We start from the raw sequence: 25,555 nt of genomic DNA, 5'->3' as shown, positions 1-25,555 counted from the left end.
GAGGGGGGTGTCTTCATATGCCTGGGGCAGACATCTCCCCAGATCTCTGGGTTTGAGGCCTGTCAGTTATCTTCAACCTGATTTAGCCCATCTAGAGAAAAGTAGGCTGGACGATTACTTTAGAAAACAATTCTGATCTCATGAAAGGCTGTTAAATAGAAAATATTTATCAATTATTTTCCCCAGGGCTAAAAATATACCTCAACTGGTATTAGCTATAAGAAAGAATTTTTCAACAGTATGGCTTCTTAAGACATGGAAAAGAATTTCTGAGATGGAATGCCCCCTCTGGAAGTTTGTTTGTTTGTTTAAATAGGATCCTTTTTCTTCTTAGTATGGTTTAGCAACAGTAGGATCACACAGGATCACACCTTTAGAGTCAGAAGGGACCTTGGAAGTGCTACAGTCCAAATGACTAATTTTACAAGAGTTAAGTGACTTTCCCAAAGTCACAAATAGAAGTGTCAGTGGTAGGATTTGAACACAGGTATTCTTGACCCCAAGTCCAATGCGTTTTTTATTATGCCATATTGCCTCTTCTTTCAAGAGGTAGAAAAATGGATTAGAACAAGGACTATGGAACTCGTGGCCTATCTCTCTCTCTCTCTCTCTCTCTCTCTCTCTCTCTCTCTCTCTCTCTCTCTCTCTCCCTCTATCTCTATCTACCTCTACCTCTACCTCTACATCTACATCTACATCTACATCTACCTCTACATCTATCTATATATCTGAGGTGGTCTCATTCATAAGTCTTCTTTCTCTGCCAGACCTAGAACTCACTAATATAGAAAATGACTGATTTTTCACTTATCATGGTGAATGAGCTCATGAACCAGAGAAAAGACATGACCCCAAAGTGGCACTCTAGGCCCTGGGTCCAATGACCTTGAACCCAGATCTTTCTGTCTCCAAGGTTGTCTGCTTACTACACTATGCCATGCTTCCTCTCAGCCCATTAACGCTTAAATTTCACATCTATTGAAATTAGGCTCCTTTTCTAAATGGCAACTGCCCATTGTGAATTGAACCAATATTTTTAAAAGTTTGCATGTGTATTTTTATTAATATCAGAAGCAGCCTACTAATTGTAGAACTACAGGGGAAACAAAATGAGAGCTCAATCTTAGCAGCTATTTGTGCCTGAAAATAAGATGCTCTGGATATTTGGTCCTCCAGAACTTACAATTACCACAGTGGATGATATACATTCATCAGAATTAAGATATTTAGTTCCGCAAGTCAGTTTCTTCTCTGACACATATGCAGGTATGTTTCCTTTTCAAACATTCAGCGTAAGATGTTTGTGGACACAGCCCTGAAGAAGTAAGCAGCACATCTCCTTCAAAAACACTGTACTGTACAACTTATATACTTAACTGTATAAATGTCAAAGAAAAGGTCAATGTGCATTTTTTCCATCCCGTTGCACAACCAAGTAATTGCCCGTAGTTGTAGAATTGCACAATGATAGTCTATATTCTTGGCAGTTATCACCATATGTCCATAAATTAATAAAAATAAGAAAGGTACTATTTGTAAACAGTTCAGGCCACACTCATCTTATTCTTTGTGCTGACCAAGAGTTTTTTCTTTCCAAGTTTCTTTAAATCAGACTTGCTTTCTCTATGGGCTCAGTAAAAGGTTTTTCATCCAAACAGATTTTCATCCTTCTCTATTTCTTTTCTCCATTAAAGCCCCACTGAGATCTTTTTATTTTTATGTCGACTTTTCTTAGACATGATTCCCTAGCACATTCTTAAATTGTTGTTGAGGAAAGTCAAAGATGATGATTGTGTCTACCTGCTTAGCAGTGAAACTAATAATAGAACAATTCTGACTACAACACTAGGTCACCCCAGTCAGCTGTGGCTTGTCTATACAATGGAATAAAGAGCAGAAATCCAGCTATGTGGTAAGTTATTTCAATCATACTGCCAGATAGATGGGGTTAATGGGAATGTTATAGATCATGCCAATGTGACCCAAGAACCTCAAGGCTATTGGACACAGGGCCTACTATGCCATTTTGGGGTCATGTCTTTTCTCTGGTTCATGAGCTCATTCACTACAGTAAATAAAAAATCGGTCATTTTCTATATTAGTAAGTTCTAAGTCTGTTAGAGAAAGAAGACTTATGAATGAGATAGCCTAGGAATGAGAGGGTCTATGGAGATGACCATGCTACACATGCATAGTAACTTCTATGAGAGATCCTGGAGTAGATGCCTCAAAATTCCTATAAGTATGACTAGGTGATTTGCCATGTCATATCCCTGCCTTTTTGGAGGTTATATGGGTCCCCAAATGACCACAGAACACCTATGTCAATTTCAGCATCTAAATGAAAATAACTGAAGGATCTGGCCTATTCAAAGGAGAAAAATAAAGTTAAACTGGTTAAGCCCTAATTGGACCATTGTTAAGGGCTAAAATTCTAGCTAAACTGTCTAAAATATCTAATGAGTGGTCGCCAATAAATTATAAGCTTTAGCAAGAGTTAGACTTTTAAGCATTTATTAAGGAGAATAAGAATTTGGTAAAGAGAGAGAGAAAGGCCTAGATTCCTATCTATTAAAGGGAGAGCACATTTCTAGCTCCCTTCTCCGCCAGAGTCCAGAGGAAAGAGAGCGAGACTGAGCGCCAGTCTCTTCCTTCCTCCTCCCACTAGTCCGCGTCACTTCCTCCCGCCAAAGGAAAGACTCCTGGTCTTGCCCTCAAAGACCTTCGCTTCATGGGCAGAACTCTTCTACAGTAAGAATCCAGCAGGTGGCGTCATTCCAATCGTTACACCATACAACCACTAAGCCCCTACCTGCTTGATACCCTATGATAGGGGACACTAGAAAACGTGTTGGTTGTTGGTATAAACAACCAAGATTGATGGAAATGTTTGCTTTTGGGCTGATTGTGATAGTTTAGCTGACATGACCCATGTTGCTCATGAGTCTATGTTTCTAGCCTACTCCTTTGATGGTGCCTGCCTCTGTGTGGGCCTATTCAGCAAAAGAAAAATCAGGCTCAATGTCTGCATTTTTAGGCAACTACGGAGGAAAATTCAAAGAGAAGTTTTCATGAAATGCTTTGACAATTGCGACAGAGTCTATAAAATGTACAATAATTGCAGGTCGCCTACCTTCCTTCCGGCTCTGTTGTTGTGAAGGTTCATCAGTGCTCGGGCATCTTTTCCTTTCCTTTCCTTGGCATCCACAAATGCTCGGGCAAATTTGATGCCATAGTCAATGTTATCACTGCATCCACCCCAATCAAAAGTGCCTTTGCTATCTTTGGAAGTTCCTTTCTTCTTAGGGTCACAGGAGCAAGATTTTAATTCTCCCTGGCTACAGGCCCTGGTGATGGCATATACGACTCCGGCGGAGGAGATGGCATACACAAAGGCGGCCTCTCGACTACCTGTAATCAAAATGGTCATCTTTAAAAAGGTTTGATATTTCGGGGCAGCTAGGTGGCACAGTGGATAGAGCACCGGCCCTGGATTCAGGAGGACCTGAGTTCAAATCCGGCCTCAGACACTTAACACTTACTAGCTGTGTGACCCTGGGCAAGTCACTGAACCCCAATTGCCTCACCAAAAAAGAAAAAAATTTAAAAAACGGTTTGATATTTCTATCTCTGTATGACTTTAGCCTGATGTATTGGTGCTCCTTGATAACCCACATATTGCTGGATGTTTTGATCCTTTTCCCTTACTTTATGTAAAGAATTTGTCCCTAAAAAGTTATGTGCATATCAAGTCAAATCTCATTATTAGTTCTCTGGAGGAGCTCATGATTTCATCATCATCACCATAATGATAATTGTTAATATTTATAAAGTGCTTTAAGGTTTACAAAGCACTACTCAAATGCTGAGGAGGAATCTTTTTGTAAAGAATCCTTTTGTTGGGGCAGCTTGGTGGCACAGTAGATAAAACACTGGCCCTGGATTCAGGAGGACCTGAGTTCAAATCCAACCTCTGACACTTACTAGCTGTGTAACCCTGGGCAAGTCACTCAACCTTCATTGTCCTGCCTAAAAAAAAAAAGAAAGAAAGAAAGAAAGAGAAAAAAAGAAAAAAAAGAAGAATCCTTTTATGATTCAACTGATCATCATCCTGTTTGTTTAGTTTGTATCAAGATAAGTACATATTCATGCACTTTTCTTAAAGCAGGGCAATACCTCTATGAATCCCCTAATAAAGCAAAGCAATAGGACTGCAATAGGACTGGTTTTGGATAATAGCTATACATTCGTGCATTAAGCAACTAGATGGTTCAGTGGATAGAGTACTGGACTTGGAGTCAGGAAGACTTAAGCTCTGTTTATCTTATTCCACTGGAGAAGGAAATGAAAAACCACTCAAGTATCCTTGCCAAGAAAACTCCATGGACAGTATTGGTGTGCTATGGTTCATGGGGTCAAGAAGAGTTGGACATGGCTGAACAAGAATGACATACATTAGTGCAATGAGAAACAAAAATATAGTTTGGTTTGATAGTATCCCTAAAGGTCTTGAAAAGTATACAAAAGTGGTCCTCAGCTTTCTCGTCTGAAAAATGGGAGAATCAAGGGCCTTCTAGCCCCCCAAATCCATGGTGAAGCCTTTCTCTGTTGCTACCTTCCAAAATATGCTTTGTTTCATTTTTTCTTTTTTGTGACCTCACAGATATGGAAACTGATTTGAATCGAAAACCTTGTGTTTAAAGCAAATGGCTGGGGAAAGAAGAGCCTTCGAGACTAAAATGAGGAGCCAGGAACCCCTCTCTTGTTTGAAGACTAAAGAACTTTGTCTCCACCTCAACTTCCATACCACAGTTTAGAGAAGACAATATTTAAGGCTTAATTGTTGAATTGCTTGCTATAGCTAACTAGTAAGGTGAATTGACTTTACTCTGGAATGACTGCACTAACCATTGCATCTCCTTGGGTTGTTAATATATTTACTGTGGCAACCATTGCTACTGGTCCGAAAAAGACAGTCATGAAATTTTTAGGTTTTGCTGGAAGAAAACAAATTTCCTACCTATAATTAGACTTGCGCATGAGCCATTTGTTGTGCTTTCTTAGAATTGTTCTTTATTAGAGCAAAGTCTACTTTCACTTACTGACTCAAAGGTACATATTTCAGTGCAATAACTACATTAAATTATTTTAATAATCTGTAGTAACTCATAATACAGTGTTGTGGTATAATGACAGATATAAGACTCTTTAGGGCTCCCTGTGCACCTCATTTTTCAAATGGTGCTGTATTTCATTGTTATTAGCATGCTTTTTTATTAATGGTTGCCACAGTAAATATATTAACAACCAGAATAGAAGCTGAACTACCCAGTGCCATTGGAAGGCTGAAAACAGACAGCCATTAGGTGATCCAATAGGTACGCCAAGAAGTGTGACTTTTTGAACCATACATCTGGGAGAACAAACCACCATTTTACATTGAAGCACTGCTCATTCCCATTTGTCATTCAGGGCTAAAATTTATTATACATTCTTTATAATATTTGCTCTGCTAGCCTCATTATTAAAAATCAGAAAAAACATATCCTCACCATATTAAATGACACTTACCTCAGTCTTTAAAAACAACCCCCCAAATCCAACAACTCAAAAAAATAGAACATTTCCATGTAGTTATGTGAAAATAAGTTGTGTGAATATTTGCCATAAGTAGCAGTTTGTGCTCCCCAGAGAGGAATGTGATGATCATATGTCATTTTTTAAAAGGTATCCCAACTTATGTTAAGACTTACAAAGGGCCTAAGTGAAATTCAGCTCTTTTGTAAAACAAGTCAAATAGAGACTAATATATCTTGCCGAAAGATGGTGGTTTGGAAAAAATAAGCTTTTCCTAACTTGCTTATTCCGGGTTCATAAACACGATGAAGTATGTTCAGTCTTGTTATGAAATTAATTGCAAATCCAGATTGCTCTAGGAGGGACTGCAGGGTAGTGGATAGAGAGCCAATCTTAAGGTTCTGCCATTGACATATACTGGCTATGCAACCAGAGGAAGGTCAACTGAACCTCTCAGTGCCCTAGGCCAGTGGGATCAAACTCTCAACAGGTAACAGATTAAAATGTAAATGGGAAATGTTTAACAAACAAGTAAAAGAGCAATATAGCATTTTTGTTGTTGTTCAATCATAACCCCATTTGTAATTTTTTTGACAAAGATAACTGGAATGGTTTGCCATTTCCTGCTCCGGCTCATTTTACAGACAAGGAAACTGAGGCAAATGGTGTTAAGTGACTTGCCCAGGGTCACACAGCTAGTAAGGAGAGGAGGCTAGATTTCAACTCAGGTCTTTCTGACTCCAGGCCCAGTACCCTATCCATTTCACCACCTAACTACCCAACATCTCTATTTTACTGAAGATAAAGTATAAGCTCATTTATAGTAAGTGACTTAGTAGCAATCATGATTCATGTATCCCAACTTAAAGTGTAGGGAACTCAAGGATGCATGAAGAAAGAACATTGGTGATTGTGGTTGTTTAAGAATAAGATTCCCGAAAGCTTAACCTTTTTGGTACCATCACTGAATAATTTTTAAGGCAAATATCTTGTGAACAAATCAAAATGTACTGTGTGTGCACATACATGCACGTGTGTGAGCATAGAAGTGTGTACTAAGGGATGCTGTGAAGGAGAAAAGATGTTCTAAGCAATGTACAAAAAGGTCTTTTCAAAATGACCATGGGAATGTTTCTGCTGGTAGAAAAACTTGGTTGGTCTAGTGTGCAAATAATAGTTACATTAATAGTTCAAATAATAGATATATTGCCCAGGGTCACACAGCTAGTAAAGGTCCAAGGTGAGATTTGAACTCAGGTCTTCTTGACTCCAGGGTCAGCTCTAGGTGGCACAGTGGATAGAGCACTGGTCCTGGAGTCTGGAAAACCTGAGTTCAAATCTCACCTCAGACACATACTAGCTGTGTGACCCTGGGAAAATAACAACCCCAATTGCCTTAAAAAAATCTGGGGCCATTTCCAGTTATCCTGATATATACCCTGATGGGCTCTGGAGGAGAGAGTGAGGTTGGTGATCTTGCACAACCCTGCCTCACTTAAATTCAATTCACTGTAAATCATTATATCACCTCAATGTCATGGTCCTCTTTGAGAACAAAGGACAAACAACAACAACAATAGGTATATTAATTGTTGGATGGAATAAAAATTATTTTATAGAACTAAACTGGCCTTGTCCCCAAACAAATTTCCAAACATAATCACATTCTAAAGATGCCACTTCCTATTCATATACAAATGAGCTGTGTCATCTCAATGACACATATCTAGAGGAATGTTTAAACAAAACATTGGGAAGACGGACTGAATTTTTCATTTTTCTCTATGTATTTCCATGTCCTGTTGACGCAGTCTTAAGATCTTTTGAATTTAGTGCCTTAAATGAATCACTGAAATGCTATGAATTTTATGTACATGACTTTGCAAAAATACAAAATTAGATGCCTGATCCTCTGCTGAGGGAAAAACAAAACAAAACAAAGGGGATTCCTTTCAAATTTGTTCAAAGTTATAAAACCCCAATCCTTTGAATGCTTAAGGAGTAATGGTCGGCTAATTCTAGAGTAACTTCTAGATTTTTTTTCTTATTTTAGACAATTATCTTACTAAAATGTAGTTGAAAAAAGTAAATCAAATATTTACGAAAGGTATATTAGCATACTTCATGGAATATTATCTAATTGTGAGTTTAAGAATAAACTGCAGGTCACTAGAGCTAAGAAGTTTTTACTGCCTACAATGGAATCTATGCCATAAAGACAGTATGAATAGCTCAAAAAGTCAAGTGTCATTTTCAAATTTGGGATTTTTTCCTACTAAGACTGCTGTGACCATTGCTAGTTCGTTACTCTTTACCTAAAGTTCCCCAAACTGCTTCCTGTACCTAATAGAGAATCGTATACACATGAAGTAGGAGGTTAATAAAGGCTTGTGAAATGGATAAATTAATGAAAGGCCCCTAAAAATCATCCCCACAAAATCCTTTCTAAGCTCTGATCCCTTGGAGAAAAAGGAAACTTTCTGGCTCCTTTATAAAGATAGAATTTTCCCACATTTTGTGTGCCCTTCTCATAGAAATAATTCCACCCTCTGTCTTTACTGTATATCTGGGGATAGCTGGGTAGCTCAGTGGCTAGAGCACTAGACAGGGAGTTAGGAAGTCCTGACTTCAAATTTAAACTCAGACACTAGTTGCATGACCCTGGGCAAGGGCTTGAACCTCTGTTTATCTCAGTTTACTCATCTGTCAAGTGGGGATAATAATGGCATCTATCTCCCAGGGTTGTTTTGAGGATCAGATGAGATAATATTTGTAAATCACTTGGCACATGTTAAAGCACCACATAAAATGTTGGCCATGATTACTATGAATACAACAACTCTCAGACCTCTTCACAGTTCTGAGATGGGAACTTCTCATCAAACAATTAATTGTTAAATTTTTTGGACGACTTCAATGGAATTTCATGATTATTTCCAGAATAAGCCTCTTCAGGCCAAATTCTGCCCTCCCATATTCAACACGAAATCCTCATTGACTTGAATGGGAATGAGGGTGAGTATATAAGGATGGAATCTGGCCTTCTGTGAAGAGAAGGAAGAAAGTCTCATGTGAATATTCTATTTTTTGGTGTGCTTTTGGTCAATGGATTTAGCTTCATCTGAAAAATCTGAAGCCATTAAAGTATAAACAAAAATTAGGTTAGGTCTTAGGCTAGATGGATCTGTCAACTTGCTTGCCCTCTTCCAAGCCCCCTTATCCCCTACTCTACAGCATTTACTGAAATGAAATTATTGGCAAGATTTTTTCAAAGTATTTTAGGAACGAATCCCCTAGCTTATATAAATATATTATTTTTGGAAATCAACGATCAGAAACTACCCCTAGTTCTGTTTGTGGTCTGAACATTTCTACACCATGGAGATTTCTAAAAGCATTATCACAGACTCAGCTTTTAATTGAAATAATTTTACAAACAATATATGAACATGGAGAATGTAAACATGAAGGATAAGAAAAAGCCCTCTAGATCTTTAATTTAATTACCACTTGAAGGCATTCACATAATATAGCTCATAATTCCTCATGCTGGCATCAGCACCTATAAACTTTTCTTTTTGGACAGGGATCAGAACTTTTATTGATTCATTGGTGAGCTAATCTAGGTGAAGCCTTGAAATACCATTCAGCTGAAATGGCTGTTAACCTTTTAAAAATCTGCTACATCATATCGAAACTCCAAAAGGAATGTAGAAGGATATAGTTCTTACAATATCTCAGTAAATTAGCTCTAGGGATGCACTAACAGTGAGCATAACAGAGCTCCCTTGGGGGATTTTAGAGACATTCAGCTATGCATTTGGCCTCATAAAACCCTAGGGGTGTGATGAATACATGATAGAAACACCCTTCGTGAAGTATTACGGAGTGTACAGCCTGGATGATTTTCCTAGGCATGGGAGGGGAGGGGGTTGTGTGCCTGAGGTGGGCAGAGCATGGACAAGTGGGACATTTCCTGTTTCAGATAATCACTCATAGCATGCTTTGCCTTCCTTCAGATTTCCAAATGGCTTTTCATTTTAACTGGGGAAAAATGGTTCTTAACTAGATAACAGGCTCAGAGGATCACTTTCCATGTACTTCTAGCTAGCAAGCTGCCCTTTCTTCTTACCTTTTTCAAAACAAACGCCTCACCCCATTATATCATTAGATAATCCTTAAGGAAGGTTCCAGCTACAAGTCTATGACCATTTAGAAAAAGGCTCATAGGCTTAGTAGCAGATGGGAAAATCAAAGGTATTGAGTGGGGTTTCGTTGGAAGGGGCTTTCAAGATCTAACACAATGCTCTCATTTTACAGACAAGAAAACAGATTTACTCACAGAGCTTAGGTAAGTGACTTGCCCAAGGTCACACAGATGGGTTTTCTTGGCAAAGACACTGGAGCAGTTTGCCTTTTCCTTCTCCAGTTCATTTTACAGTTGAGGAAACTAAGGCCAACTGTGTTAAGTGACTTGCCCAGGGTCACACAGCTAGGAAGTGTCTGGGGCTTGATTTGAACTCAGGAGCACGATTCTTTCTGACTCTAGGCCCGGCACTCCATCCACTGAGCCATGTAGCTGTCTTGCCCTGGCTAGTAAACAGCAGAACTTTTCATTTTAGATCCAATGAGTTTTGCCTTGGCTTGTAACTTGTTGGATCACTGATACTCTGCATCCCTGGTGCATAGCACAGTAGCACACAGTAGGTATGTTATGAGTGCTTGCTTTAATTGATTCATGATTTAGTTTCCTTGCTGGTAAAAAGGGAGTAAGAACACAAACTTTCCCTGTACCGGATGATAGGGAGGAAGAGCATCCAATCTAAGTAACTGTTAAGCATTTAAAGAACACTTGCAATAGGAAAGGCAGCATGGTATAGTTGAAAACCCAAACCAATCCAAACTCGATATCACTAGACCTGGAGTCAGGCCTTAGTTCAAGTCCCAGCTTGGTCGCTATACTGCTATCAGTAAATTACTTAGTCTGCTTTTTAATCTCTATAATGGAGAAAACAGTACCTGAGCCAGAGGCCTCACAGGGCTGCAATGAGGAAAGTACTTTGTCAATTTTTAAAGGCTAAATCAACAGGAGATGTTACTGTAATGAATGCTAATGAATAGTGCAGTAGACAGCTAGGTAATTCAGTGGATAACACACTGGGCCTAGAGTAAGAAAGACTCATCTTCATGAATTCAAATCTGACCTCAGACACTTACTAGTTATGTGATCCTGGATAAGTTTGCCTCAGTTCCATCATCTATAAGATGATCTGGAGATGGAAACGGGAAACCATTCCAGTGTCTCTGCCAAGAAAACTCCAAATGGGGTCATGAAGAGTTGGATACAGCTAAAATGACTCAACAACAAAAATAATAACACCATGAACTCCAAACACGGACACCTCTAAATGCCAATGGATTTGAATCATCCTCATCCTTTGCTTATATGTCCCTTTGGGAGATCAAAGCTATAGAAAGAAAAGGCAAGAAATCCAAATGGGACTCTACTATATTGTCTCTCCTGAAGAGAAAGGAAAATTCATCTGTATGGTAATAATGATGCCATAACCAGCCAGATGTGAGGTGTTAGGTTGGGCAAGTTACCTAACTATCTAAAATCTGTTTCCTCATCTGTCAAATGGGTTGCTGCACAGGGAAAATGAAATCAAATTTGTCGATTTGCTTTGAAAAGTGTACAAAGCACCATTCTGATGCAAGGAAGAACATGATCAAGTCGGTGCCCTCTGACCATGGAGGGTACTTACTTCGGAGCAAGACCTTGCCAAAGAGATTGTGGTCTCTATCGAGGGTATGGCAATTCCAACGATGCTGTCGAAACTGGTGCTGACACTCTGCAGTCCACTCTGCCACACCCAGGCCGATGGAGCGCATCACCTCTGGGTGCCGGTGGCACAGCTGACGTTGACGGCTGACCAGGCCCGGCACATTGTCACACATGACCCTTGAGGAGCCCACAGCTCTCATGTACCTGCAGGCGGCAAACACAGGGAAGAGAGCAACTAGGGAACAAGTGGGCATGATTGGTATTTCCTGGGGTTCGAGAACTCTATAGTAGAGGTGTCAAAAGACTTAGGTTAAAATGTCATTGGGAAATATTTTGCAAAATTAATAAAAAGATAACAGGAAATGGATAATGTTGATCTATGGTTTTTAAAGTCAAGGCAGGTTGCAGAATCTTTATGTACCAATTAGTGGCTTCTGTTTCTATCTGAGTTTGACATCCAGGCTCTGACTGACTGCAAGGAAGTGCATCTAGTTACCAGGCAAGGAGTCAACCGAAAGGGAAGAAAGACTTACTTAAGGATACTTGCAGAAATCAAGAGGGGAAGGTTCTGCCAAGCAATTTTTTTTTGGCAGGGCAATGGGGGTTAAGTGACTTGCCCAGGGTCAGACGGCTAGTAAGTGTCAAGTGTCTGAGTCCAGATTTGAACTCAGGTCTTCCTGAATCCAGGGCCGGTGCTTTATCCACTGTGCCACCTAGCTGCCCCTGCCAAGCAACTTTTAAAAAAATTTTTGCAGGGCAATGAGGGTTAAGTGACTTGCCCAGGGCCACACAGCTAGTAAGTGTCAAGTATCTGAGGCCAGATTTGAACTCAGGTCCTCCTGAATCCAGGGCCAGTGCTTTATCCACTGTGCCACCTAGCTGCCCCTGCCAAGCAATTTTTAAAAATTATTTTTAATAATAAGTGTTGTTACTTTGAGTCAGAAGAGCTCAAACACTTTTCAAATACAAACTTCTTGCATAATTTTCTTATGAGATAGGAGCAAATGTCTCTGTAGTGAACTAGACATAGGATAGGAATCAGGAAATTGGGATTTTAGTTGAAGCAAGGCATCGGTGTGACATTGGACACATTAAGAAGAAGCCTCAGTTTCCTACTCTCTAAATAGAAGGGGCGGGACTTTAGTGCCCCTTCTTAGTCTAATATAGTTCTGGACTTGAAGTCAAGGTACCTGAGTTTAAATCCTATTTCTGTTATTTGCTTAAGTCACCTAGCCATTCTTAGTCTATTAGTCTGTAAAACGGGAATGATAATAACAATGAACATTTCTACAATGTTTACTACACACCAGGCACTGTGCTTAGTGCTTTACAGTTATTATTTCATTTGGTTATAATAATACTTGTCTTATACCTACCTCAAGGGGTTATTGTGAGGAAAGTGCTTCATATTAAGTCCTAAGGTGACTTTCATTATTCCCTGGATAACCTGAGAGATAATGAAATGATCTGGCAAAACAAATCCAGGAGACTAGAGAATTACATGGGAAGAGTGTTGGATTCGGAGTCAGAGAATTTAGGTTCAAAGATGAGCTTTACTATTTAAGATGTGTGTGACCTTGGGTAAATTGCTTAACCTTTCTGGGCCTCATTTTCTTTTTCTGAAAAATGAAGGATTGACCTAAGTAACTGTGGAGGTACCTTCAAGCCTTGAATCTGTGATGCCTTGTAATATAATCTTGGGATAAAACTTAAAAGAGTCTTTAAAAGGATCTTGGGGGGTATGGACAGGCTCTGCTTTGGGGAAAATCTGTCTTTGAGAACACCTTCTCTTTCTTGTCTAAGATTAATCAAATATTTTAGAAATTTGCTGCATGCATGGGTTGCCATCTGCGTTAACTGATGTAACATCATCATGATGACAGACATTTTTCTATTGTTGCTGAAGACCCAGTTTTAAATGTCCATGCTGCAGTTTATTTCTTTTCTATAAAAGACAATCTCTGGAAGAAAAACATTCTATTGTTTTTAAGGACATGAAATATTTGGAAGACTCAAACTCAGTGTTGTAGCTCGGGTAAAGGACTTTTGAAAAGAAACTTTAACAAAAATTAAATTACATCATCATCTGTACCCAGATGTTCTCTATTAGTAGTGAGCTGTTTAGAAAGGTACCTTTCATATAACCCAAGCTGCCATAGGTGTCTTTTGAAGCGATCAAACAGGGAAAATGTCTTTTTCTTGTATTTTCATTATTTTATATGATCATAAAATCGTTGAAGCTGTGACTTCCAAAAATATATATTTAAGTGACAGCTAGGAGACAACGTGACAAAAAGCTGTAGCAATAAATAATGTTTATACACCTATGGAAACAGAAATAGTCATTTGATTGAAAAATGGTTAGTCTGATAAATCAATCTTTGATCCTATGTCAGCAATGTCAAGGCTAAACGCGTTTCCCATTCTAAGTGGTTTTAAGCCGGAATTGAACTCCTCTTCCCATCGACAACTTGAGCTTGTTGGTTTGAAGCTCTCCAGCCATAACCCTGCTCTATTTCTTTATTGGGTTTGAGAAAAGCTAGGTTTGTCAGATCCTTTATAAATAGCTCAAGATAACAGGTCTTTCTGAACCTTCCTATTTCTGTTCTTAAACTTATTAGTTATACGGATGTAAAGGTTTTTTCAACTGTAGAGTCTTTAAATAGTAGAGGGCTGGGACAGGGAAAAGTTTCTCCTCCCCCCCCCCCCCGCCCCCCCCGGCCCCCCCCCCTCCGCAACTGGAACATCTGTCTAGGAATCCGAAGACCTGTTGCCATCAAACATCATTTCATTTTGTTTGTTTCAAATGAGTCGAAGACTGACTTTTCAAAGCTCAGAACCAAAGTTCTTTCTGTCATGGCTTTGCAAAAGATTACCTTGATTTAAAAAAAAAATAAATGAAAGACCATTTGGTTGAAGGATGGGATGAGGGAAGGCACCTTTCTACCTTGAGGCAACAAAACCAAATATGAATAGCCAGTTTCTGCCTGATTAAGGCAAGGGCATTAGGAATGATGCAGAAGCACTCACTGATTGCTCCTCGGGCTAAAAAATGAAGCCCTGCCTCAGTCGGCCCTTCAGGTTTTTTGAAGGTTAATAACCATGGCTGTACTCACACAGAGAGATGCACACAGACACACACGTATGTGCCAGAGATTCGGTTAGTCTTTCTCCCCACAGGATGTGAATTTGACTCATTTTGCTGCCTGTATCCTGGATCCAAATAAACCAACATCCGATCACTCTTTCGAGCAAGAATTTGGCTTTTTCCAGGTTGTCAAAGCCGGAATGATCTGTCGGGGAAGAGCGAAGGGGCGCAGGATGGGGACGTGTTGTGGGAAAAGAAGGGGCTCTGAGGCTGGACTGCAGCTGGGAGGGGTGGGGTGGGGAGCGAGCGGGGAATTTGAGATTCACCATCAGTCAGTCTCTGACCGGGAGAAAGCCCCCAGAAGAGGGTCTCCCTGGCCCAAGACTGTGCCAGCTCCCCTCTTCCAAAAAATCACAGCGAGTAAAGGAAGTCCTTGTCAAGTGCTGAACTTACCACCATGAAGAGCTGACTTGTGGGGTTACCCAGGATAAGATCAGAGGAACAGAAAGCCAGATTCCAAAAAGAGAGGAGGAGTTCATATTAAACACCCTTCAGTCCGCATCAGGTCAGACACAACGTGCGTGCGGGGTCCATCCCATGGAACAGAAATAACGGGGACAAGAAACACTCAGCAGCAGCCGCGGGGAGAGCGTCTCCAGTCCCGTCCCGTCCCGTCACGGCAGCCTCCTTCCCCCCCGCCCCCTTCTCGCGTCTGCGAGTGGCGAGACTCACTGATAAGTTTCACACGGAGAGGGAGTGAGCGAGCGAGCGAGCGAGCGAGCGAGCGAGCTCAAGGTCAGGGATGACCTCCAGCCCCCGAGCGAGCACCTCACCCCGAAGCGAATTCCCAGGCTGCGGGGAGGAAGGACCGCAAGAGAAGGACACGTCTTCTTCCCTCCTGCGCCCCTGTTTCCATTCTTCTCTCCTCCGCAGCCTGAGAGCAGGCACGGCTGTGGAGATGAGGAGGGTTCTGCTTACACACTGGGTGGGTGGCTTTTTTTTTTAACCTCTGATGGATGAAATGATGTCAAGAGACGTTCAGGGTAGGGGTGGGGGGGGGAGACAGGGAGGGAAGGAGGGGGGGAAACACCTCTGACTAGGCTCGGAAAACCCGAGGAGGCCGGCCGCCACCTTGCAGTCACGTTATAGAGAACAACCCCAGCAGCTCCAACCTCCCGGCTTGGTGTAAGGCTGGGTAGAACGCACGGGCTGGGGAGAGAAGACACCCCCACCCCTCCTGAAAACAGAAATCTCTTGGGGCGTGATTTACACCGAAGCGCGGGGGTAGGGAAGGTCCACACAAACTGGTGATTTGGGGGTGGTGGTGGAGAGAAACAGGCAAATAGGCAAGCAGACAGGTAGATAGACGGAGACAGGCAGAAAGACAAACAGGCAGGCAAGATACAAGAGCAAGCAGGCAGACAGACTGACAGAGAGACAGGAAGGCTGGCCTGCAGATAGGCAGGAAGGTAGAGACAGTAATTCAGTGAATTTTTATCTCTGTGTATTCATCTCCTTAAAATCTGAGAACTAGGGACTGTTTCCTTTTTGTCTGCATTCTCCGAGCCTAGCCTAAATGCTTTGGTAAACAACAGGTGCTTAATAAATGTTCCTAGAATGAAAGAAGAACTAAGAGACTGGAATGAAGGGTGATGGAATCTGTACACCTAGCCTAAATGTTTGGCAAATAATAGGTGCTTAATTTGTTTCTAGAATGAAAGAATAAAGAATTGAGACACGAATGAATGGTTGTTGAATCCGTCTACCTAAAATGGTTTAGGGATAGGAAACGAAGAAAGACAAAGTGGACTCAGCATCATCTTTAATAACGACCCAAAGGTTTCCAAGCAATGAGTGTATAATCCCGTCCGTTTAACCTTTTTGACCTCCTCCCAACTTTCGCCCGTCAATAATTCTTGGCCAATTAGATTCTTCACACACCCCGTTCTTCTGAGATGGTCACCCACAAACCAGGAGAAATAGCTTCGGGCGGTAAAGGGAGTCCGTATCTCCAAGAGCTACCCCCTCCTCCCAACAGAGGGAGAGAGTGTGTGAGTAGGGGAGGGCAGGGGTCCTCCTCTCGGATAGGGTCTGCCAAGATGAAGGAAATCAACCCCCAAGACTTGGTTTATGCCTCTACGAAACCGATGGGTCGGGGTTGGGGTGGGGGGAACACCTCCAATTTCAACTGACCCATCCTGAAGAAGTGTCATTAGTCATCCTTAGGAAAGGAAGGTGAACAACTCGCCACGTCTGGTAAAGAGTTGGGTGTTTCAGCAACCTCTCCGAAGATTCACTGAGCTTTTCCTGGGGCGTGTGTTCGGGAAATGTATGTATGTGTGTGTGTTGGGGGGGGGGTACCGAGACCCTCCCCGGGCCACCCAGCGAGCACTCAAGGAAAGGGGGGGCGGGGGTAGGACTGCAGTTTTATCTCTTATTGTTCCCAGGGCGTGGGGACTTCAAGATAGAAAGACAATAGGAAAAGCTCCCTCTCCGCCCCGCAGGCACTGGGGTCCCTCCCGCGGGGTTCCGTCAGGATGCACTGAAGCGTCATTTCTCCCCGGGAGGCCTGTCCGAGCAAGAGCAGAAGAGGGTGAGAAAGATATGATGAGGGTGGTTTGGGACCCCCTCGGGGGTGGGGGGCGTGAAACACGAGGATGCCAAAAACCTGGAAGATGCTGTCAACGCCACCCGGCTTCTCCTCCCCACTCCCCCCCCCCCCCCCCCCGGCCCCGGTCAGGTTCCGGCCCCTCCTAGGCTGACCCAGATACATCCACATTTGGGTCCGGAAAGGGAGGGGAGGAAAACGAGGACCGCGCCACCCACGACTCTGGGAAGAGCAGGGCTGCGCGCCAGGGCCGCTCCGTATCGCTCGGGCGAGACCCAGGGGAAGTGCTGGTCGGTATGTGCCGGCTGGAGAGGGCGGAGGAAATGCAGCCGGGCTCACTCCAGAGGAAGCAAGCTGCCTGGCTGGGAAAAGGGAGGGGGGCGGGGGAGCCGCTGCCACCATCATCCTAGGCAAGCCCCTGCAGCAGCAGTCCGCGATCCCCCCCCCCCCCGGCTTCTCGTGGAGGAATGGCAGATGTTCTTGGGGCTTCCTCCCCGATGCAAATTGGGGGTGCAGTAGCATCACCCAGCTACTCAAGTTCCAAGGCAATAGAAGGCCGTACGGCCCAACGGACGCTAGAAAAAGGGACGGAGAAGCTTTGCCCCACAGTAGCCTAGAAGGGAAACGGGGCGGGGGGGGGAGCAGTTTAGGGCGATGGACACGTCCTACGTCACAATTATGACCTTAAAATTCAATTCGAGTGAAGAGCAAAGCAACTTCTTTACTAAAAGACAAATCTTCCCGCGGCGTGCATTTCTGCCCTCACAGCTATGGGGAATCAAAAATGATGGGGCGTTTTAACAATCTGTTTAAAAGCCCTTCCCCTCCGCCTAAAATTACTGAATGACCATGGGACTTGCCCTCCTTCAGTTACTTGTGCAGATCCACGGAATGACCTAAACCTGAAACAGACCTCTTGGAAAAGGAATTCTTTAACTGATTAAATCCACTCCCGATTGCATCCTAGGGGCAGGAGGAGAGGTTGCCACGTGTCAGGCAGGGCTAAAATCTGGCTTGGTGAAAAGTGTAAGGTTGAAATAGCTGGAGAAAGGCAAGCTCCAGATGTGGAAAAAGGTTCACTCAAACACCCCTTTCTGACCGGTCCAGAGAGAGGCTAGATCAGATCACTTGTGCCTTGCAGATTTAAAGAATTCCACCTCTTAAGCATTCTCACCCCTCAATCTATTTAAACCCATGTGTCCTCCTGTTTAGGCCAGAAGATGTTTGTTCCCCTACCTTATGTCCACCCTTCTTGGCCAGTCATCTTTTCCAGTACTTTAAAAGCAAATGGAAAGTTGAATTATGAATAATATGGAATGAGACTTCCCCATCAACCTTTTAACCCATGGGCCAGAGTGGAACACTACACCAATGAATCTTTCATTTCTTTTGCTATAGATTAGCACTAACACTACATTAAACTAGAGACGGAGCAAATGCACTTTGCCAACACATGTAATCTCATACCGTGAACCTGCTGTGGGTCAGCAAACCATTTTCTACTCTGGATTTCCAGCAAAATCCGAAGATCCCTGACACATAACCCAAAGCCTTTTTTCAATAGGGATGGAAAATGGCATATGCTCTATGTCCTCAAACCCTAAAGTGTTCGAGTCTATTTTGGTTTGGCTCCTACATGATTAGATGTTCCAGAAGGAAAGGGAATTTTCAGGAAGGGTTGCAACTTACTAACTCCATAAAAGCTGAACATGTCATTTCAGCACAGTTCAGGACACTCAAGTGACAAGTCTTAGTGGCTACTGTAACAGATCATTCACAGTATGTGGAAAACCAATTATTTTCTGGAGATTTATATTAGCTTATTTTCAGCTCCAGGACAGCACTGTAGCCAGATGTCATCTATTTTCTTAGAACTAGTTTAGTTTACTAGGACAAAATTTACCACTAGAACCACCCACACCTTCAAATATGTAGAGCTACTCCTTCAACGAGTCAACTTTGCCTTTCCCAATTTTCTTTTGCATCTTTGGGCTGTGATTACTAATTTATCTGATTCCAAAACTCAGTATTTCCAATTTTGAAGAATCTTTAGGAGAATATTTTCTATACTACTTAACTAGTCAAAGTGAGATGAGAATAAACTCCATCCTTACTTTCTAGTGCTGTTCATATACGTTTATGGGTTTGGACTAACTAGTGGTACTGTACAAATGCCATTGAAGGGAAAAATATGAATTTGGCAAAATTCATCCTCAGAATCTCTATCTTCCCTTTCTGGGCCCCATTCTTCCTCAGGCATATATTAGCCCATATACTAACACAGGATTCATTGCTTTATTGGTGGAATGCTCTTTAAAAGTCACTTGGGGGGCAGCTAGGTGGCACAGTGGATAGAGCACCGGCCCTGGATCCAGGACCTGCGTTCAAATCCGGCCTCAGACACTTACCACTTACTAGCTGTGTGACCCTGGGCAAGTCACTTAACCCCAACTGCCCTGCAAAAAAAAACAAGTCACTTGGTCTAGTCCCTCACCTTAGAGATCAGGAATAGTCAAAGCGTCTCCCTGTAAACAAAGTCTTCCAGAATCTGGTGATGTAATCATGAATATGTATGTATGTATATATATAATTTTTATAATATTTTAAACACTTATTAAATTTAGCTTTTTAAAGAGAATCCTTGTTGGATGATCCTACAGACATTATTATGGAATCTTTAATTTGCTTTCTGTGGTTTTTACAAATCCTTGTTTTTAGAATTATCTTATTACTGTAGACAGGCTAGATGGACATCAAACAGCAAACCCAATTCATGAAATTAAATGAAAATGTTTCAGGAAGAAACATTAATAGCTGACAATTATACAAAACAAATTCTTCTAAGAAGCAGTCCTCTTAGTGGAAAGATTGCTGGACTTGGAATCAGGAAGATGGGTTCAAATTCCACCTTTGATACTAGTAGTGTGACTATGTCCAAGTCATTCAACCTTGAAAACTCTTGAGGAAACTCTAAGTTAAAGTATGGCTTAGTTTTTACACAAAAGTTCTAGGCATGTGGACTGTGCACACTTTACACAGAAAAACTCATTACAAAAGTACTTTAAAAAATGAGTAGAGGTCACAGCATTGTGACTTAGCATTAAGTGGCAAAATTGGGATTCAAATCTTGACTCGTAATGTCCACCAAAGTTCAGAAATTCCTAAGATTCATAGAAAGAAGGGCTTTTAAAATCAGTTCATTTGGTCGTACAACCCCTTCTTTGTAAAGATGATGTCTGTAGAGAGGTTAAAGGAATTGTCCGTGGGTACTAAGTATCTGGGATTTGAAATCAGGTCCACTAATCCTAAACCTAGTGTTCTTTCTGGTTTACAAAATTGCTTTTGATGGACTAATCTGAAATCCTACACATCTATGTAAACAGTAATCATAAAAACTTTCCTTCATAGACACACACACACACATATGCGTGTGTGTGTGTGTGTGTATATGTTATCAAATAACTTTTAAATCATGCAAAATAAGGTGTAGCTAGAAATTAAGCAGCAATTCAACAGTTTAAATCGGGACTCCAGTTAGGGAAGGAATAGCACAGTGCCTGACACATAGTAGGTGTTTAATGTTTAAATGATTGATGCCTTAAATTTAATATCAAAGGCACAAGGTAAACAAGGTGGAGAGAACTTGTTTAGCAAACTTTGAATTCTAGTATTGTACTCAGGAACTAATCATCAAATTCTAAGTTGGTAAACTGGAGCATTTATAAGAGATCATTAGTGAAAGGCCTGAAGTTATATTCATATTGAATATCTTCTTTCCTTGCTATGGCCAAGGAAACCCCCTTTGGTTTATTGTCACTTGATCCTACAAGTTTCTCATTTCATTTCAATGCCAAACCTAAACTACCAAGGTTGGAGTCAAGTCCATCCCACAGAACTAATAAACAAGTACAAGTTTAAGAAGTTTGAGAATAAGAGATTTCTCATATATTAAAAAAACCTGATTATTAAGTTATCAGAGCAGGTTAAAACAGTGAAGAAAAAGCACAGATCTGTTATGTTTGAGTCATTTTTCTAAAGAATGGTTAAAGGAAGGCATATAGACATCCTTCATAAACTGCACTGGTATTCAAGAATAATTAGAAGGCTGGTGGGGCATTGGGTAAATTCCTTTACGTAGGATTAATGGCAATGTGTTTAAGTATTGCACAGGATCCTTGCAGAATGAAACAGAGGAGCATGGATAGATTAAAATACCAGTGGCAAGAGCATCCCCATCAATGCGATCATGCATTTATCAAAGTTGGGTTAAAAACCTCACATCATTTGTGAAAAACTCAAATAAGCATATTATTTAGCTATAGATTTATCCCATAAGATGCCCAAAATTCTAATCATAACAGTAAACTGGCTAAAATCTATCAGAATAAGATTACCTATCCTAATTGATGGGCAATATTTATCAGCAAATATATTAAGATACAGAAAAAACAATGGGAAAATATACTCAATTTTGACACTGCTCTTAGTTCTCTGCCTAACTACTTAAAAAAATTTTTTTTTTTTAGTGAGGCAATTGGGGTTCAGTGACTTGCCCAGGGTCACAAGGCTACTAAGTGTTAAGTGTCTGAGGTCAAATTTGAACTCAGGTCTTCCTGACTCCAGGGCCGGTGCTCTATCCACTGCGCCACCTAGCTGCCCCTCTGCCTAACTACTTTTGCTGAGCCAGGTCTACTTTGATTATTATCTAGCTCCCACCTGTTCTAAAGCTTTGCCTGGGCTCTCGCTGCTGTCTTTTGGTGATGCCATCAGCTCCTTGTAGAATTATAGTTTCTAAGTAGATGACTTATAGAGCTAAATTTCAGGAACTCCAGTCCTGAATAGTCTGCTGCCCTTCTGCACCTGGACAATCCATGGGTATCTCAAACTCTGATCTTGGCCATCTTCTTAAAACTTATGGGCCTGTTTTTTCCTCTGTGAAATGATAGGGAGGGATTAAATGATTTCTTAGGTCCCTTACCAAAAGGGATTCATTACATTATCTGCTCCCTTTTCCCAACCCATCCCTCTTCCAACCTTCCCTGTTTCTATTGAGGACATTATCATCTTAATTATCTGGATTCCAACCTCACAATCTTCCTTGACTCTTCACTTTCCCCTATCCTTATGTACCACAGATGCCGACTTGTATCTACTGCACCACCACAGTAGCTCTCATCCATACCCATCTCTATAATCATAATTGCTACACTAGTTTAGGCCCTTGTCATCTCTTGGCTATATATTTCAACATTTTTATTATTTGTCTCCCTTTCTCCAGCCTCTCACAAAAACGTATCTTTAATTAGGCAAGTTGATGTTTCTAGCATTGGCTTAGCTGTGCTATCTACTAAAAAACCTCTACCATCTCTACTTTTCAGTCTTTGGCCTTCTTCAAGGCTCAATTGAGAAGGCAATTTGTGAAGTCTTTCCTGATCCCATTCTGTCAGCACTCTCTCCTTCCTTGAGATGGCTTTGTTAATTTACTCATTACAGTGCTTTATCACTCCACTAGAATAGAAGCTCCTTAAGGACAAGGACTCCCATTCTTGCGTTAAATACCTTATACTACCTGGGATAGATGCTTCATAAATGTTGGGACTGCTGAATCGCAAGATTTCAACTGTTAGGCCACAAACATATTGAAGCACTGGATACAATTGGATGTGAAGGCAAGGGTGGTCATCTTCCTCAGACCAAGACACCTTGGGTGGCAAGGTAGGAAGAGTAGCATGACTGTTCATATTGCTAAGATGATCTCTGAGTTATCAACTATAATTCTTCCAGAGGGATGGAGGACTACCTAGCCTTACTTATCTACCATGATTTCAATAAATTTAAATCAATACTACTACATGGTGAAAAATGCAGGGTTTATGGCCAACCCAATTATCTAAGGTATCTTTATCAAGTAGTAGAAGATTATATTATTTTTCGTACTTGCATGTAAGGTAAGGTATTAAAATAACAGACACCCAGCTTTACCATTTGCTCTGTCACTATACCATTCAGACCTCTGAGCACTGTCATTTGATATGCCTCTAGATTCTAGGGATCCTGGACTTTGTTACTGCTTTGTAGCTCAACTCTTTTCAACTTGTTGCTTCCATTTTCCTTTCCCTCACCCCCATTAGAGTGTGAGCTCCTTGAGCACAGGGTCTTCCCTGATTGCCATTTATATCCCCAGTACTTAGCACACAGTAAATGTTTAATGAATGCTTTTCCATTCATTCATTCATTCATTCATTCATTCATTCATTCATTCATTCATTCATTCATTCATTCATTCATTCCATACTGCTAACCATTCTTGGTCTTAACACTAGGAGTAAAATTCATTAAACTTAGAGGTAGCCATGATGACTTCTGTGTTTTGTACTCCAAGGCACTCTGTCACTGCTCAATAAATAATAATTTGTAGCACTGTGGGGGTGGAAAGAGGGTGGAGATTTTTTTTTTGGCATATCCACGGGTGAGTAATGCATTTATCTCAAATGCCAATAAAAATTTTATGCTGCACTACATGACACATTCATTACTTATTTGAAAAACTACTTTTGAATCATCTGAACACTGTTTAAGTGTAGTTCCTTGCCCACCTGTAAAATCAGGTTACTTTATTAACATTTTTAGTCCAAGAGATATGATGAGAAAAAATTTCTAGTAGCCATTATTCTTTTGAGAAGGAAAATAAAAGGAGATATTCAAACTATTTTCATAAGAGAATTCGATTCACCTTTTTTACCCACTATACTCAACCAGATATTTCCCCATGTACTTTTCTCCCTCTTAAAAACTTTCTATCTCTTTAACCTTTTTCTATTTTCCATTTGGTAGTTCAATTCTTTTGTTTTCTAAAGTGATTCAAATTTGCATTATGAAATGATGAAAAATACACTGAGAATATGATATTGTGGGATTTGAACAAATTGACAACAAACAATTGCTTATAATATGTTGATAGAGTTTACCAGTAATAAGTATTTCATACCCTAATCTAAGAAAGTTCACACTTTCTCTTTTACAAAAGCAATCTGTGGGCTATCAATTTAAGGATGTAAGCAGAAAAGAAACAAAATGTTTTGTGAGAATGTTTCACAGAGAAGGGTGTGGTGGAGCTTTGGACAAACTCTTCAGTTTGAAAATACTGTGATGGATGTAATTATTTTTCCTTGCAAAAATTAATATATGGGGGCAGCTAGGTGGCGCAGTGGACAAAGCACTGGCCTTGGATTCAGAATGACCCGAGTTCAAATCCAGCCTCAGACACTTGACACTTACTAGCCATGTGACCCTGGACATGTCACTTAACCCTTATTGCCCCACCAAAAAAAATTGATATAAACACAAAAAATGTTTCATAGCTGAAAAGTATACACAAAGAAATATTATAAAACATACTTGAATAATAATTTATCTACAATAATTTCAATAAATTTAAATCAATACTACATGGTGAAAAATTCAGGGTTTATGGTCAACCCAATTTTCTAAGGTATCTTTATCATGTAGTAGAAAAAGATTATATTATTTTTCTTACTCACATGTAAGGTAAGGTATTAAAATAACAGACATCTGGAACTTATTTAAAGCATTACTTTTCTGTTGACTACATCATATAAATTAGCTTAGCATGAGATTCCAACAATTACTCTTGACAATCCATTTTATGACAAATCTTCACATTTTAAACACCTTCATCAGTTTATCCATTAGTCTATATATAAGAATTAGCATTTGGAATGGAATTAGCTTTTTAAAATGTTTTGCTTATTATTTACTGTGTTGCTACTCTCACATTTGCTTCAATTAGACTGTATAAGAAGTTTGCATCCCATGCCTATGGGGCCCTCATATATTGGTTGATCTCTAAATTAACTAAACTAGAAATATACTTGAAACACCATAAATCTTTCACCTATAATCAAACTACCAACCAGTGTCAATTTAGCTAAGCAGGATGAACCTACATGGAGTAATAAAATTACAGGATCTTTAAATAAAACCGTTACTCAATCTTTAGGCAAGCATCAAGTACAAAGCTGCAAAAACCCATGAAGAAGTTATTTTTAAAAATTTTGTTTGGTAAGTCAAATATAAATTGGAGAAGAGAGGAGAGAAATTTTAGAAACCAAATGGAGCAAATAATCAGTTTGAAGTAATCAGGTTAATAGTAATGATTAAAACAAATCTCCAGTTGTTCCAGGAGCCTTAAAATGTTTAAATCTAGAATACCATTTTAATCAATATATATTCCTGCCCTTCACTGTTTTAAACTGCAGTCTACAGGTTGGAAGCACAGAGATACAAAGTGAAACAGTTAAGAAATGCTCGAGAAATTAAAAGTAGTTGGTTTAGATGGGTACTTTACCAGCACAGCACTACTGGCCCCCCAAACAAAAAAAATGTAATCTTTTTCTGAGTACCTGTCACCATTCTTGCCTTTTTCCTTCTGATGGTTTAATATATACAGTCTCTATCTCCAGAAGAAGCTGTGGGG

At 40.6% G+C, this 25,555-nt stretch overlaps 1 protein-coding gene across 4 annotated transcripts in view; it reads right to left on the bottom strand.

Moving 5' to 3' along the window:
- Positions 1–15,484, bottom strand: part of WNT2 (Wnt family member 2) — an 80,356-nt gene extending 64,872 nt beyond the window's left edge. For 2 of the 4 annotated variants that reach the window (XM_043969140.1, XM_043969144.1), the window contains exons 1-4: positions 14,904–15,484; positions 14,479–14,655; positions 11,343–11,566; positions 3,134–3,411 (exon numbers count right to left, since the gene is read on the bottom strand). In XM_043969140.1, the coding sequence (XP_043825075.1) occupies positions 3,134–3,411; positions 11,343–11,566; positions 14,479–14,597 (621 nt within the window). In that variant the 5' untranslated portion in view covers positions 14,598–14,655; positions 14,904–15,484. The remainder of the gene's footprint in view (positions 1–3,133; positions 3,412–11,342; positions 11,567–14,478; positions 14,656–14,903) is intronic. The other 2 variants (XM_043969142.1, XM_043969143.1) reach the window with 2 other exon arrangements.
- Between the last annotated feature and the right edge of the window lie 10,071 nt (positions 15,485–25,555).

Source organism: Dromiciops gliroides, chromosome 5 (genome assembly GCF_019393635.1).
Source record: "Dromiciops gliroides isolate mDroGli1 chromosome 5, mDroGli1.pri, whole genome shotgun sequence".
Taxonomy (NCBI): Eukaryota; Metazoa; Chordata; class Mammalia; order Microbiotheria; family Microbiotheriidae; genus Dromiciops; species Dromiciops gliroides.
The sequence above is the reverse complement of the archived record's forward strand: the minus strand, read 5'-3'. Positions and strand labels throughout refer to the sequence as shown.